This window comes from Prunus mume, linkage group LG5, assembly GCF_029339155.1.
Source record: "Prunus mume cultivar Tortuosa linkage group LG5, ASM2933915v1, whole genome shotgun sequence".
Classification (NCBI taxonomy): Eukaryota; Viridiplantae; Streptophyta; class Magnoliopsida; order Rosales; family Rosaceae; genus Prunus; species Prunus mume.
The window spans coordinates 29,550,327-29,566,059 of NC_142702.1; the positions used below are offsets into that span (position 1 = coordinate 29,550,327).

The window sequence follows — 15,733 nt, forward strand, 5'->3', positions numbered from 1 at the left end:
TGCGTGAATGAATCAACACTGTTCACTTATACATTGAAGGCTAGTCTACATTCTCTCTTAAATTTTTTTTTGGTCTGAAACATTCTCTGTTAAATTATACATTACCAACCATATCTTTCAAGGAGATGAGCAGTCATTATCATCCGAATACAGCTAAACACCGAAAGAAAACGGTTGTGCAAGACTCAAGCAACCTCATAGAATTGGGAAATGCCATAAATGTACTGTGTATGTACACACACAACAAACGAAAGCATGAGATGAATAATGTTAATGAATGATAACCGAATTTAGTCGAAAGAGATGGAAATTAACTCTGGCATCTGATTAAAGTGAAAAGATGGGGAAGCAATCATGTATGTACCGTGGGCTCCTTTCTTACGCAATGAAAACGACAACAGGGCAAGTCGTGTAACATTTGGCGCTTGATTAACGGCCAACCAGTAAAGGACAAAATTGTCTGTGCAGCTGGGATGACAACACGTGGCTTCGGTCTCGTGAATGAGCAGACAGCACGGTGATTTTCCAAAACGCTGAGTATTCCGTTTTCTGCTTTCCATATTTGTCCACTAGATTCCTGATAGTTACGTTTTACCGTCTAAAAAAAGAAAGAAAGAGAATTATTTTTCCTTTTTTACCAAGGGTAATGTGAGGGTGACGCGGCGATGCTCGAAAAATTATTGTATAATATTGAAATACGGATGGATGTTATTGTTAAAATTTCATATTTTAAAGTATAATATGCACTTATGTTATATTGTAACCCACAAATGAGTTATGCAACATGAACATATTCCGATACTCCACTGTAATTACTCCCTTTAGAAGCGCCTCCACTATAATTACCATATTTCTAAAATGCATTTTAAATATATAGGATAAATTCTTACCAAGTAAGTATTTTTAAAGAAAAAAATAAAATAAATTTGATGGCGCGTGATTGTAACAATCCAAAGGTGACCGAGATCCACTTCTTGTTAACTTGTGAAGCTAAAATGATTAAAAATGATTAAACAAAATAAGAAAAAAAACAGCACAAGCTTCTTCGTCTCTTGTTATGTTTCCTACTTTAAGCTATTCAACGCATCTCAATCTGCTCGCTCGCTTAGATACATCTCTCTCCGTCTCTCTTAAAAGAAAAAGATAATCAATTTAGTAATTCCAAAGAATCCAATTCCTCTCTGAATTCTTAATACGATTCTCTCTGTTTTCCTAGGAATCGAAACCCCTTATCTTTATTGCTTCCTTAGCTTTCATGGCCGATCATTTTCACCTCCTTTTCAGGTTCAACTCCAATCGTTGAAAGTGCTTCACCTGTCTTTCTTAAATCTTTTGCTTTTTCATTGATTGTTGTTGTTTTGATGGCTGAGCTGCAGTTTGGTAGCATTTGATCGGATCCAGTCGATAGTCTCTTGCAGTGATAAGAGGGAGCTGATTATTGGGCCTTCTTAGCAGGTTATTCTTCTCAATAATAGCGTGGTTTAGTCTTTATTTGGATTTAGTTTGCTAACAACCACTGGAAATCAATGGCTCCTTATCTTCTTTTTGGATTGAGAAAGTTGTGTTGAGCTAAAAGATTATATTTTTTTAATTGGGTTTTTCATTTTGATTTTGAATGGCTAGCTTTCGGTTTGGTTGGTGAGGAAACTGAGAAATTTGTATTGCATATCATGATTTCCGCTGTATGCGTCTGAAAAATCGGCCTAGGCGGCCGCCTACCTGGCCTGGGCATGTCGGGTCGGGTCTTATATATATTTTAAAAAATTCCTCAATTATTAGATAGCAAATTTCTGTTTATAGTTTATTCGTACACTTGGTCAGCATTACGAAAAGGAAAACCAAAGTGGAATCTTTATTTGCTTAATTCTTTGTTGATTATATGGGTTTTTATTGATTGCTACCTTTTTGTTGGTCAGATTCATATCCTGCGATTGTTGAACCAATACCAGTTGTATTGTAATGCAATCAGTTGATGAGGAGAATAATAAGAAGAATTTGAAGCGTTCAAGATCATCTAGTTACGACATGCCTGTGACCGACTCCAATTTTGCGCAGAGTCTTGATGACTGTGTTCTTTTCCCAGTGGAAGAGATTGTGCAGTACCCATTGCCTGGATACATTGCTCCAACTTCAATCAGTTTCAGTCCTGATGATGCTATTATAACATATTTGTTTAGTCCTGATCACACTTTGAATAGAAAGGTATTTGCTTTTGATCTCAAAACTTGCAAGCAAGAATTGTGTTTCAGTCCTCCTGATGGTGGACTTGATGAGAGCAATATATCACCAGAAGAAAAGTTGAGGAGAGAGAGGTTGAGGGAGCGTGGGTTGGGAGTGACACGGTATGAATGGGTGAAGACAAGCTCCAAAAAGAAGGCAATCATGGTTCCATTGCCAGCTGGGGTTTGTTCCTCAATTCCTTATTTATGCATTACATTACAAATTTATTTTTTAATTGCTACTTACTAAGCCCGTGACCTTGAAATGGACAGATTTATTTCCAGGATCTTTCCCATTCAAAAGCAGAGCTCAAGCTTCCAAGCACATCAGGCTCCCCAATCATTGATCCGCATCTATCTCCAGATGGTACAATGCTTGGTTATGTAAAAGATTGCGAGTTGCATGTTCTGAATTTAATATGCAATGAATCTAAACAGTTAACGTCTGGTGCCAGACCCAGAGGAAATGATTTGGTAAGTTTCCTATACCGGTAATGGTACGTTCAGAGTCATTTCAGTATTATTAATATTTGTTCCAATTTCACAGATGTAGAATTTTCTCAAAGCATGTAGTTCTAGCACTATAATTCCCATTGTGTATTGGCTCCATCTATCCTAAAGGAGTGCTAGTAGATTCAAAGGTCATTTTTGCTTTCAGTTCTAGTCGATTAAGGTAGTTGAATTTCTGACCTTTTGCTTGATATGACTCTGGTCTTTTCTGGATTGCAGACTCATGGCCTTGCTGAATATATAGCTCAGGTGAGAATTTCATGTAATAACCCCTTAGCTTAGTCATTCATCATAAAACATAGGCCTCTTTGTCTTTGGGTTGCTTTTTGGAAGTAATTCTCGCCTTTGAGCTCTAAATTCAAGACAGTTGTCTGATTGCAATAAGCAATCCCAAAATGATGCTTATTAATTCTCAGGAGGTTCAGTTAAAATTATTCTTGCATTCTCAGAGTTTTACTCATTGCAGGAAGAAATGGATCGGAAGAATGGGTACTGGTGGTCCCTAGACAGCAAATTTATCGCATTCACAGAAGTTGATTCTTCTGATATCCCTCTTTTCAGAATCATGCATCAAGGTAAAAGCTCTGTTGGTTCAGAAGCTCAGGAAGATCATCCTTATCCCTTTGCGGGAGCTTCAAATGTCAAAGTTCGCCTAGGAGTGGTTTCTTCTTCTGGAGGTCCTATTACTTGGATGGATCTTCTGTGTGGGGGAACAGATCAACCAGACAGTGAAGAGGAATATCTGGCAAGAGTAAATTGGATGCATGGAAATACTTTAATAGCTCAGGTTCTGAACAGGTCCCACAGCAAACTAAAGATCCTTAAATTTGATATTAAAACTGGGAAGAGAAAAGTTTTGTTGGTAGAAGAACAAGGAACATGGGTTACCTTACATGACTGTTTCACACCTCTAGACAGAGGAGTAACCAAATTTTCAGGGGGATTTATCTGGGCAAGTGAGAAAACAGGATTTAAACATCTTTATCTGCATGATGCCAATGGAACATGTTTAGGACCTATCACCGAAGGAGACTGGATGGTTGAGCAGATTGCCGGTGTAAATGAAGCTGCGGGACTTGTTTATTTCACTGGAACCTTGGAGGGACCTTTAGAGTCACACCTTTATTGTGCAAAACTATTTACGGATGGAAATCAAGCCTTGCAAGGGCCAGTGAAGTTGACTCATAGCAAGGGGAAGCATGTGGTGGTGCTTGATCATCATATGAAGAATTTTGTTGATATCCATGATTCCCTTGATTCTCCCCCTAAAGTTTTACTCTGCTCCTTGCTCGATGGAAGCTCAATTATGCCTCTGTATGAGCCGTCATTTACGGTTCCAAGATTCAAAAGGCTTCAACTTGAGCCACCTGAGTTGGTTCATTTACGGGCTATTGATGGGACAACATTGTATGGAGTTCTATATAAGCCTGATGAAACAAGATTTGGGCCTCCTCCTTACAAAACTTTGATCAGTGTGTATGGTGGACCCAGCGTACAGCTTGTCTCTGATTCTTGGATAAATACAGTTGACATGAGAGCGCAGTATCTAAGAAGCAAAGGAATTTTAGTATGGAAGGTCAGTTTCCTTTCATGTGATACCTTCTAACCGTTCCCCGCTTTTATGTTTGTTCTATATCTTATTCTAATACATTTTGAAATCCCTTATTTACAATAATGCATAGATTAAGTGTCGCTGTTTTTATTTTTATTTATTTTTATTTTTTTCCTTTTCATGTTTACAGTTAGATAACAGAGGAACTGCTCGACGTGGACTAAAGTTTGAAGGCTCTTTAAAATACAATGTTGGTCGTATTGATGCTGAGGATCAGCTAACTGGAGCTTTGTGGCTTATGGAAAAAGGCTTAGCAGAAGTAGGGCACATTGGGTTGTATGGTTGGAGCTATGGTGGATATCTTTCAGCTATGACCTTGGCCAGGTTTCCTGATGTCTTCCGGTGCGCAGTGTCCGGTGCCCCTGTTACATCGTGGGATGGGTATGACACATTCTATACTGAGAAATACATGGGGCTGCCTTCTGAGAAGGAAGAAGGATATGAGTATAGCTCCGTCATGCACCATGTGCACAAGATGGAAGGAAGGTTGTTACTTGTGCACGGCATGATTGATGAAAATGTGCATTTCAGGCATACTGCCAGGCTTGTCAATGCACTTGTTGCAGCTGGTAAGTCGTATGAACTATTAATTTTCCCAGATGAACGTCACATGCCGCGCCGGCATAGGGATCGGATTTATATGGAAGAGAGAATTTGGGAATTTATAGAAAGAAATTTGTGAAAAATAGAACTTGTGTTTATATCTTTGTTGCTCTTGTAAGATCTTCTTGGTGGTGCCCTGGTGGACAAGGTGGGAAAGAGAAATTGTATGTTAAGGCACCACTTGTGTTGTGTATCTCCTTATTTTTATCAATTAAGTTATAATAAATAAAAAAACTATATTTCGTTTGTCCAAATTGTTACTGGGTGTTCTCAGTGAAAAATCGTCTTGAGTTGGCTCTTATTTCTTTTTCTTTTTCCTTTGGAGCACCACAATAGAAAACTAAATTCTTCTCACACCTGCCTTGCTAATTGTTATGGGAGTTTCACTAAAACACCCAAAATGGGAGTTGAAATTATAAAAAAACTCAAACACTATTTAAACATATAAACACACCCAAAACCCATCATTACACACACTCAAAACCCATTTATAAACACACCCAAAAAGTTGACTTTGGGGTTGATTTTGGGTGTGTTTATATGTTTAAATAGTGCTTGGGTTTTTTTTATAAATACATGTTTAGGATTGGGTTTATTTATAAATTTGTAAATTGTTATTTCATAATTCTTTTAATTCTTTTATAAAGCTTAATTACCTTTTTGTAATAATAATCAAGGATTAAAATATCGGTCGTGCAGATAATATCGGGCCTTCAATTTACGGATATTTTGGGAGATATATCGTTATCGTTTTAGGTTTCGGGAAAAAATAAACAAAAATGACAGATATAGGCATTGAAACACATACTTTTTGTGTAAAACTTTCATAGATGTTATGTACATTATCAATGAATGTATTGAACAAATAAAACTCAAAATTTACTAATAATAAGATATACATATGATGAAATATAAGTGGTATGTAATGCGCATTAATGAAAAGTTTGAAAATAAAATGTTAATTAGAATGAATAAACCATGCATAAATCTATAGTTTGTTTAAACATTGTATTACAATTTAGATAAGTGTCCATCTACATAAATGAAGAGATTCAGTGAGGTTCAAATAATGAGGAATAACCATCTAGATTCATACAATAGTCATACCAAGTCATGTAACCCGAGCAGTTTGTAAGTCATGTTTGAACATAGTGCACATAAGTCTCTCTTGAGCTCCCTATTATCCTCCCATATATGGGATAGTTAGGATTAACCAACTAGTAGGTCCATAATTTTTTTTATCATCTTGAGCTTCATAACTAGTTCCACTATAATTAGACATGACATAAACATAGACATAGACATCATAAGATTCATTTGAGTTAGTACTAGGTCTAGTTCCTATGCTCATAGATTCAAAACTGAACGCCATGTTCTCTTCGGATGGATTGGAGATATGTGGGTAGTGGACTGTGCATAGATTCTTCATATTAATAAATTATAGGGTTTTAAGCAAAGATTAGCTATTTTTGGGTTTCAATTTGCTTTAATTGCCTTCAAAACTTCTGAATTTTTTTTTGTTCTATTATGGATATTGGAAAATATCGGGGATGTCAGCAAAATATCGGGAATATCGCACTTATCGGGGATATATCATCGATAAAGAGGAAGATATGGCCTTACCCCCAGTATCAGTGTCGACAGTTGAAAATACCGATATATCGACAGATATATCGATGTATCGGCCGATATTTCAATACTTGATAATAATAAACAATCCCTAATCTATAATTTACCCATTCCAAGTGCAACTTGCCAAGCCAAGAGCTGTAAATTTTTAGCAATGGGTCTTTTCCACCATTTCAAATTTCAAAAAGCCAAGAAAAGAAAGGCTAACACCCAAAAGAAAACAAAAACAGAAACAAAGAAAAGTCCATCACTTTTTATTCTTTTCATGCTCCTTTCTTTGTAAGGATATATTCTTTCTCAAAAAATAAAAAATAAAAATAAAAAAGCCTTTTGTTTGTTGACATGACTCTAAAAAACAAGTTCAATTTGGATCTTTTATTTTCTTAATTATTAACTACCTCCACATCAGAAGCATGTGATCCCTGGTCACTTTTAAATTATGTCTTACTTACGTCGCAGTGAATCAATAGCTCGTCTAATGCGTTGTGTATATAAATTTGTCTTCAAATTTAAATAATCTTGGAGGCCAAGTTGCCGTTTGTCTCCCAGCCGACCAGCACGTCGACGTCCTATTCCATCAGGTTTAACGTTTCGTTAATGTAAGCGACTAAGTATTTTATTTAACAAAGTTTAATTATGAATCATATTTTGCTCCTTCAAGTTCAAAATTAAATATAAAAATCAGATTTGCGGTTTTGGGGCAACATGCATTTACTAAGACATTTCGTAATCAAAATCAACCCAAATTAATATCAACAAAGCAAAATTAAAATTAAAATATCCATCCAAATTAACAAAATCGTAACGGCCGTTTACAACATAACCACGTTATTTACCCGCTAAACTTCCGTCACACGTAAAACCAAAAAAAAAATTGAAAATGAAAAATCGAAGATGCTTCCAACTGCATATTAATACAGCTCTCTCTCTCTCTCTCTCTCTCTCTTGTATAGTTATCTTTACTTCTCTCTAGCTCCTTCTAGTGAATTTTCTCGGGAAAAAGTTAGAGAATTTCGGATTCTCGGAGCAATTCGGGAAAATAAGGCCATAAAAAGAAGTTCGGATGGAAATGGCGACTGAAATTTGAATTTCTCATTCGATCGTCATTTCACCTGAATTTCTCTTCTCCGATTGCTAGCTTCTTTGCGTAAGGATACATTTTGCTGTTTCTTCATTTTTCTTAAGTTAATTTCCTGTATAATATTTCTGATTTAATCTGCTTGCTTTACTGGGAAAATGTGGATAAAATATCCAAACTTTTGCCCTATAAGAGGGAGAGAGCCTGCTCTCTCTCTCTCTCTCTCTCTCTCAGAGTCACGCACACAATGTATGCTTTTATTAATCTTAGCCTGATCCTTTCGTTGCCTAATGCTATTCTTAAGACCTGACTTTTTAGCTGCATTTCTTAGATAATAGAGATATAATGTTTTGTTTTCTGAGGGATGAAGACAATGAACAGAACAGGGATTGATTTGAGGGTTTTAGTATGTCATTCCGGAGAAACTGATGTCAATACGCATTTGTTTTATTATAATCCCTTAAAATTTAATTGGAAGATTCTTTTGCATTTTGTAGGAAGCTGGATTCAGACTTGCAGGGAAGGTAATTTCATTTCAAGCAATCCAAGTAGTGACATATACCAAATTTTAGGTACTGCCTAAAACTCCAGGAACCAATAGTCTGAGAAAAATATTGCTGGCTTGAAAAGAACAAGAAGAGGAAGATCATTATATTTCCATCAGCTTTGATTGTTGTGGGACTTGGGGTTTTCGATTACCCCATTTGTTAGTTTTCCTGAGGGCATATGAGAATCGTTTAAAGCTGTAGTCTGATTTGAGTTACAAGGGCTTTAAATTTAGAGGACCAACAATGTCTATTGCCAGTGTAGCTCTTAGTCCTGTGTATGAAGAATCTTTGAACTTTCCCTGTAATTTCACCGGCCAATATGGTCCATTCTCCGGTGACTCGATTTTGATATACCTCAGTGTTGGTGGGTCTGTAGTTCCGATGTGTGTAACAGAGTCGGATTCCATTGCTTCAGTGAAACTGAGAATCCAGGCCTCTAAAGGTTTCTTTGTGAAGAAACAGAAGCTAGTTTTTGAAGGAAGAGAATTGGCTAGGAACAATTCATGTGTCCGGGACTATGGGGTAACAGATGGGAACCTATTGCATTTGGTACTGAGGCTTTCAGATCTCCAAGCTATTACTGTTAAGACTGTATGTGGCAAGGAGTTTGAATTCCATGTTGAGAGGAGTAGAAATGTGGGTTATGTGAAGCAGCAGATTGCTAAGAAGGGGAAAGGTTTTGTTGACCCCAAGGATCAAGAACTGACATGTGATGGTGAGGAGCTCGAAGATAAGAGACTCATTAATAACATCTGCAAAAGTAATGATGCTATGATTCACTTGCTGGTTAGGAAATCTGCTAAAGTTAGGGCTAAACCAATAGAGAAGGATTTTGTAGTATCTATTGAGGCATTAAATTTGAATGGGGAGAAGACTGCTTTAGTAAGGGATTTTGCGGAATGTCAGGTTGTAGAGAGAAGTCCATTGCAAAGAGAATTCCTTCTGGAACCTCTAATTGTAAATTCTAAGATTGAATTGTCATTGGGGATTAAAAGGCTAATTTACTCTACTTCTGATGGGTTACAGAGAGGCAATGAGCCAGTTCAGTCTTCAGAGGGATCTGGAGGAGCTTATTTCATGCAAGATTCATCTGGTCTGAAGTATGTTTCTGTCTTTAAGCCAATTGACGAGGAGCCGATGGCAGCAAACAACCCTCGGGGGTTGCCCTTGTCACTTGATGGTGAAGGTTTGAAGAAGGGTACACGGGTGGGAGAAGGGCACTGAGGGAAGTTGCTGCTTATATTTTGGATCATCCAAGGAGTGGGCCTCGTACATTTTACCACGAGGAGAAGGGCTTTGCTGGAGTTCCCCCCACAGTTATGGTCAAGTGCTTGCACAGAGGATCTAATCATCCAGAAGGTTATGAGTATGCTTCCAAGAATGTGAAGATTGGGTCGCTGCAGATGTTCATGAAGAATAACGGAAGTTGTGAGGATATGGGTCCTCGTGCTTTCCCAGTGCATGAGGTACACAAAATTTCTGTTTTGGACATAAGGTTGGCAAACGCAGATAGACATGCTGGAAACATATTGGTCAGCAGAGAGGGTGAAGAAGGGCAAATTGTGCTTATTCCAATTGATCATGGCTACTGCTTGCCTGAAAACGTAAGTGTCTAATTCTTCTTTGATCGATGCTTAATTAGAGTAGGAGATATTGGTTTTTGTTCCCAGGTCATATTGTTCGAAGAATTCAAATCGATTTTGGAGCACACAGGAACTCTTTTGTAGTTATCGTTTCAAGCTTCTACTGTTAGAACTTTGGGAAGAGCATGCATGTCTCTTGCTTACTTTCAATGTGTAAAATGCAGTATGAAGATTGCACATTTGACTGGCTTTACTGGCCTCAAGCTCACCAACCTTATTCGTCTGATACCCTTGAGTACATCAAATCACTAGATGCTGAACAAGATATCGAACTATTGAAGTTTCATGGATGGGACTTACCACCTGAGAGTGCCCGTACCCTCCGCATTTCCACCATGCTTCTGAAGAAAGGTGCAGAGAGAGGACTGACTCCCTTTGCTATTGGAAGCATCATGTGCAGGGAGACCTTGAAGAAGGAATCTGTCATCGAACAGATCATTCAAGAAGCACAAGAAGCTGAGCTCCCAGGAACAAGCGAAGGTGCATTTCTCGAATCTGTGTCATCAATCATGGATCGACGCCTTGATGAGCTTATATACTGAATATCATGCATAATGTGCATTAGTGCATATATATGGTACTATATATGCATGGATGACAGGCCTCTAGGCTCCATCCATCCATCTGTAATGGACTGCAACATCTTTTTTACTGTAGATATATGCTGGATCGTTGCATCTACCGCCTAAGTAACTATGACATCTCTTGCCCCATTCCACTTATGTCACTTGGAAGCATGTTGGGTAAAAATTAAAAATTAAAAAAAAGGTACATGTGTTACTTACTGTATGCATATTTCTTAAACTTGTGTAGAAGTACTTACTTGGGTTGGAGAAATAATAAATGATGTACTAAAACATAATACATACTTCATTCATTGTCCAATTTACTTCAGTTCTCTCTTTTCTTTTTGGTTTTTTATGCTGATGCTTTTTACTGGTGTTGGAAAATTGAGCCTGTGCTGTGTATAATTTGTGTGTATGTATGAGGGAAAAGTAGGGTGGGGGTAATGGAATGGAAGCAATATAATTTGTGGGCCCTCCACGTGAAACGCGAAAACTCATACTCAGAGTCAGAAGAAGAACACATAATAAATGAAGAAGATCAATGTCAATATGGGTAGGGAACATGAGTCATGTGAGAATTTGGAAAATGAAAAAATGTTCAAACTCACATTCACATCAACTTGACTGGACAACCACATCCCACCATAGCTGGCCATGCTCCTTTCCTTTCGGTTGGTCTTTGGAAGATGGCCGCCATACAAACCTGGCCAACTTTCTGACTTATATAGTACAGGACAAGATAGGATAGGAGGAGGAGGGCCAAAGAAAGCAGCACTTGGTTTGACCCAAACCTAATGACAAAACAAAGAAACTAGTTGCATAATTCAATTTCACAAAGTCGATGGCTTTATGGCAAAGTCGGTAGCTGTTTTATGGTGGGTTTTCTGGGTCGGAAGAGGGAATTTTAACAAGACAATGATTCATATTCAGATTCAGTCATGAAAATGTGGCCTCAATTTCATGGTATTTACTTTCCTTTTTGATTGTATTTTAAAGTCATTTATATAAATCTGAGGAGCTACTTCTCACTTCCACGAAGCTCACAAGTCCCAACATCATTTTTCTTCCCACCGTCACGACCCCACAGACACCAAAACACTAATTGAAGTGAAGGAACGTATTGAAAAAAATGGTCACGACCACGACCACAAAGATCCAATCATTCAAATGACAGTAGAGACAGTCAATATCTGAAATTGACACACATTATTGTCCTCCTGTTGTTCGCATTCCACGCGCGCACATAATTTCTTACATTATTTTACTACACGAATGATGCGACGGGAGTTTAAAGAAAAAGTATTTCTCGTAGACCAATACCGCCAACATCATTGAGTCAAATGACCAAAAGAAACATTGCGACTTATTCCCATATAATGTTGAAAAAAAATATACAACAAAATATAAAGACTATATTCTTACAGTTACCAACAAAATAGAGCATTTACCCACTAATGGTTTACTGCCGGACTGTAATTTTAGACCGAAAGCCCGGCCAAGAATGCCACCCCGGTAGACGGCAACCACGACGACCCATATATAAACTGTGCAACCGTAAACTTACCCGCCTCCACCGGGGAGGTAATCACCCGGTACCCGGGCCAGTTCACCCGCTGCCCCACTGCCCCGCCCGGCCCAGAATTCATGTATTCACCGTAGTACAGCGTGTCGAGGGCAAAATTGGCATTCCACTCGAGCCATCCACGTGGATGTACGTGATCGCCAATATACGATAACATGTACACGACCCTCGAGTACAATTTCCACGGACGGCCCAGATACGTCGGGAAGCTACCCTTGGCCGCCTCGAGATCGGAGGTGGCGAGGATCCGGCAAGCGTGGATCGAAATGCCCGTGTTCTGATTCGGGTCCTTTCGGTTTTGGGCGGTGATCGTGTTCTTCTGAGAGGGCAGGGGCTTGCGGGCGTAGATGCTGCAGTTTTGGAAAACTACGGCGGCGTTGCCGAAAATGAAGTCGACTGTTCCGTAAATTTCGGTTTCGCGGATGAACTGGCGGTTCGAGTGGACGTAAAATGTGTCTTGGTATCCGACGATGCTGCAGCGGTATACGACGGCGTGGTCGGCCCCGATTCGGAGGGCTACGGCTTGGTGCTTGCTGGGCCCGGCCCAATTCTCAAACGTTATATCCCGTGCAATAAAACCAGCTCCAGTTGCCGCTGTGGACCAACAACAACAACAAATGAATTCTCAATAAACCCATCATCTAATTACTCTACCTACCCCCAAATGTTACCAACCCACCGACCTCAAATAAGAATACAATTGGGTTGGGTTGGGTTGGATTTGATTGAATTGGGTTGGATGCGATTGGATTAGAGGTAGAATTGTTGCTTTGGCATGAAATGACACAAAGACACTATTATTCAATTCTTTCTTTATATGCCAATTTAAAATTCCCAAACCTCCAAATAAGAATAATTGTAGATGCCAACTGTTATTTGAAGTAAAAGCTTAACAATTTAACAAGGGTAATTTAGTCCAGTTCAGGTGGTTAGAAAGGATAGGAGGGTATGAGGTCAGACCAGCATCACCAAGTTGCATGAGAGTGAATACTTGTATACAACAACATCAGGACACGTGCAAGTAGTAACTCATTTCATGCATCGTAATGAATAATGTGATGAGAGTAAATACGGGCCTACATGTGCTTTTGAGTTCGAATTTCTGTTTTTAAAATTTAAATTAGATTAAAATAGAATATCTTTTTTGTTTGGTCGGAAAAAAGTGCGTACAATGATCAGATAGGAGGGTGGGAAGAGAAAATTACCGAAGCTTGCCGTGTGAAATGTGGTGATGTTGCTAGAAACGCTCCTCCCACCAGTAATCACCGTTTTGCCCTTCCCATCTCCAATGAACATCAAGTTGGTTTTCTTCCTCCCCACCTTCAAATTATCCTCTTCGTACCTGCAATAAAAAAAAATGTTCAAAAGAAATGTAATTTTTACTAAATTCCTCGACAACAACAAAAAATATTATTCCATGCAAAGCATTCCTTTGGAGTCTGAAGTGGATGCCAGCAAGAATTAAATTGACCCCGCACGTGCCAGTAGATGTCACATTACATGCATAAATAAATCCATTGTGTACCGTACAATTTATGACTGGGTAGAAAACAACGTCTATGCAAGCATCATCCAAACCAACCCAATAATACGACCGATCTCCACCGACAATCACTCACATCACCAAAGATAAAATAAATAAATAAATCATTTTCCATTAATTAAACTCTAAAGTACCACATGAAAAGGGGGTATTTTCGTAAACCGAATTTAATCAGTCAGAAATGGGGGGAGGATTAATGTTAATGCAGTGAGTCACATGATTATAGTTCTGTGTTGTGTGTGATAAAAGGGAGCTCACTCGAAGTCAATGCACAAATGAATACACAAAAGGAATTTTGTTACCAACGAAGATAAGCGCTTTTGAGAAAATCTTTTCACGGAATAATGGCTACTCAAAGCAAAGCAACCACTCCATCGGATGCCAAAAGTGATTAATTTTTAATTAAAATCCAAAGAACAAAGAACAGAGCACCAAACTCAGCTTTATGAGTGAGTGAGAGTGGAATCATTTACCTTCCTGCCCTCACGTAAATAACGATCCGGCGAGAACTATATTCAGGCGCCTTCTTGATCGCCTCGGCGATCGTCTTGTACGTTCCGCTGCCGTCTTTCGAGACGATGATGTCGGCCTGTATCTGCGACACCGGCACCGACAGCAACTTCCTCTCCCTACTGCTCAGCCATCTCGGCAAATCTCGCGAGACATCCGCATTATCTCCCATGATGTCGCGCTCCATCGAATTCAGCAACCTCCTCCGGTTCTGAATCGGCACCCCAGAGAAATCGTCTCCGGCGCCGATTGCCGAGTAGATCGCGAGGCAGTTGCTGACGAGCTCCGACAAGTCCTTGAGCTTCGTGTCCATCTCGCTCTTCACTGGCCCACTCACCTGCGAGAGCCCTTCCCCGCACGTGTCCTGATTTGTGAGTGCCGCGCTCAGCCACGTCAGCACGTCCTGGGTGGATGCAGCGGTGGCGGCGGCGCCGGGGGTAACGGAGGTGAGGGAGCGGGAGAGGGCATCGATGGAGGAGTCGAGGAGCTCGAGGCAGTCGTCGTAGGCGGAGCGGGAGTGCGGGTCCATCTGGAGGTAGGAGATAGAGGAGGAGAGGTAGAGGGCTTTGCTGAGGTGCTGCAGCGTCATGTTGAAGGAAATGTGGACGAGGTCCTGCTCGGACGCGTGGACGGAACCGGGGAAGTCGAGGAGGGAGTTGACGCAGAGGGCGGGGAACTGAGTCTTGGCGCAGGCGTCGGAGATGGCCCGGGTGGGCTTGAGGTGGGGGCCGGAGGATTGGGGGGAGGCCTTGGAGCGACCGACGAGGAGGAGGGCGGCGGAGACGGCGGAGGCTAGAATGAGAGCGGCGGAGATGAGGGAGATTAGGATGAGCTTTTTTTTGTTGTTGGGGTTGGAGTTGGAGATAGACGAGAGTGAGTTTTGGGGTTGGTCCGCCACGTGGTGCCTGGAGGAGCCTCCCGGGTCGGACGGTTGGAGCCTGCCGTAGCCCATTGTTTTGATTTCTGTTGTTTTTGCTGGAAGAGGAAAGTGTAGGACGTTTGAAGAGTTAAAATTGGAGAGATAGGCAGCTCTGAGTTTCAGCTGAGAGACTTAAAGAGGGAGATTGAAGTGTGGGGTTTAAAGATAGGGTGGGGGCTGTGTATTTATATATAATTAATTAATTAACTTGTGAATTAAATATTAAAATATTAAAATATTAAAATATTAATAAGAAGAAGAGGGGTGTGTGTGTGTGTGTGTGTGTTGGTGTACGTATATAATATATATGATGAAATGGAGAGAGAGGGGAGAGGGGGTGGGGACGAGAGGAGAATAAAAGAGGTTGGTGTGAGGTCTGTGTCCAAGGGGGAAGGGGGATTAGCTGGCTGCTACTATATGACCCGGCGAAGACGGGGGTGATGCAACGGGGGTAGGGAACTTTTTTTCTATTAGTACGAAGTCACAGTGTTTTTTTGTTTTTTCAGGTCGAAAGAGTCACAGTCTTACTTTAGATTAGACAACAACAAAAGAGGTTTCTATTTGTAATTTTAATGAAAATATAGTTTGGTTTTTAATTATATATATATATATATATTTTTGAATAGTTTTGAACGAGTGGAAGGAGGGAGGAGATGGAACATGTACTAGAATTCAGGAAGAAACAATATGTTTGTTTGACGTCAAAATCTTTAGTTAAAGTTAAGGATAGATGGTGCTGTGTGTCTGCACATCACAGTGCATGCATTGCAT

General features: G+C 39.8%; 3 protein-coding genes across 3 annotated transcripts; 2 read left to right on the forward strand and 1 right to left on the reverse strand.

Annotated features, from left to right (window-relative positions):
• The first annotated feature begins 1,025 nt into the window (after positions 1–1,025).
• LOC103333644 (prolyl oligopeptidase family protein) lies at positions 1,026–5,198 on the forward strand. Its single transcript, XM_089052135.1, has 7 exons — positions 1,026–1,284; positions 1,377–1,455; positions 1,917–2,403; positions 2,493–2,693; positions 2,949–2,978; positions 3,196–4,305; positions 4,472–5,198. The coding sequence occupies exons 3-7, from the start codon at positions 1,960–1,962 to the stop codon at positions 5,021–5,023; spliced, it is 2,337 nt and encodes a 778-aa protein (XP_088908261.1). The 5' UTR covers positions 1,026–1,284; positions 1,377–1,455; positions 1,917–1,959; the 3' UTR covers positions 5,024–5,198.
• A 3,096-nt stretch (positions 5,199–8,294) lies between these two features.
• LOC103333643 (phosphatidylinositol 4-kinase gamma-like protein) lies at positions 8,295–10,736 on the forward strand. The gene is given in 3 exon segments (XM_089052814.1): positions 8,295–9,415; positions 9,418–9,803; positions 10,007–10,736. Coding segments are annotated over 3 exon segments (1,737 nt in total). The 5' UTR covers positions 8,295–8,442; the 3' UTR covers positions 10,385–10,736.
• A 1,013-nt stretch (positions 10,737–11,749) lies between these two features.
• Positions 11,750–15,134, reverse strand: LOC103333642 (putative pectinesterase/pectinesterase inhibitor 34). The gene is made up of 3 exons (XM_008236523.2): positions 14,007–15,134; positions 13,196–13,332; positions 11,750–12,584 (listed from the first exon to the last, which is right to left on the reverse strand). The coding sequence occupies exons 1-3, from the start codon at positions 14,993–14,995 to the stop codon at positions 11,887–11,889; spliced, it is 1,824 nt and encodes a 607-aa protein (XP_008234745.2). The 5' UTR covers positions 14,996–15,134; the 3' UTR covers positions 11,750–11,886.
• Positions 15,135–15,733: the final 599 nt, after the last annotated feature.

Bases quoted from the DNA above. Each gene is read 5' to 3' on its own strand.
- LOC103333644 (XM_089052135.1), top strand. From the start codon at position 1,960: ATGCAATCAGTTGATGAGGAGAATAATAAGAAGAATTTGAAGCGTTCA. The intron at 2,694-2,948 runs GTAAGTTTCCTA...TCTGGATTGCAG, and splicing joins GACCCAGAGGAAATGATTTG to ACTCATGGCCTTGCTGAATA. The intron at 4,306-4,471 runs GTCAGTTTCCTT...TCATGTTTACAG, and splicing joins AAGGAATTTTAGTATGGAAG to TTAGATAACAGAGGAACTGC.
- LOC103333642 (XM_008236523.2), bottom strand. From the start codon at position 14,995: ATGGGCTACGGCAGGCTCCAACCGTCCGACCCGGGAGGCTCCTCCAGG. The intron at 13,333-14,006 runs GTAAATGATTCC...TTTTTATTGCAG, and splicing joins ATTTACGTGAGGGCAGGAAG to GTACGAAGAGGATAATTTGA. The intron at 12,585-13,195 runs GTAATTTTCTCT...GTTGGTCCACAG, and splicing joins ATTTCACACGGCAAGCTTCG to CGGCAACTGGAGCTGGTTTT.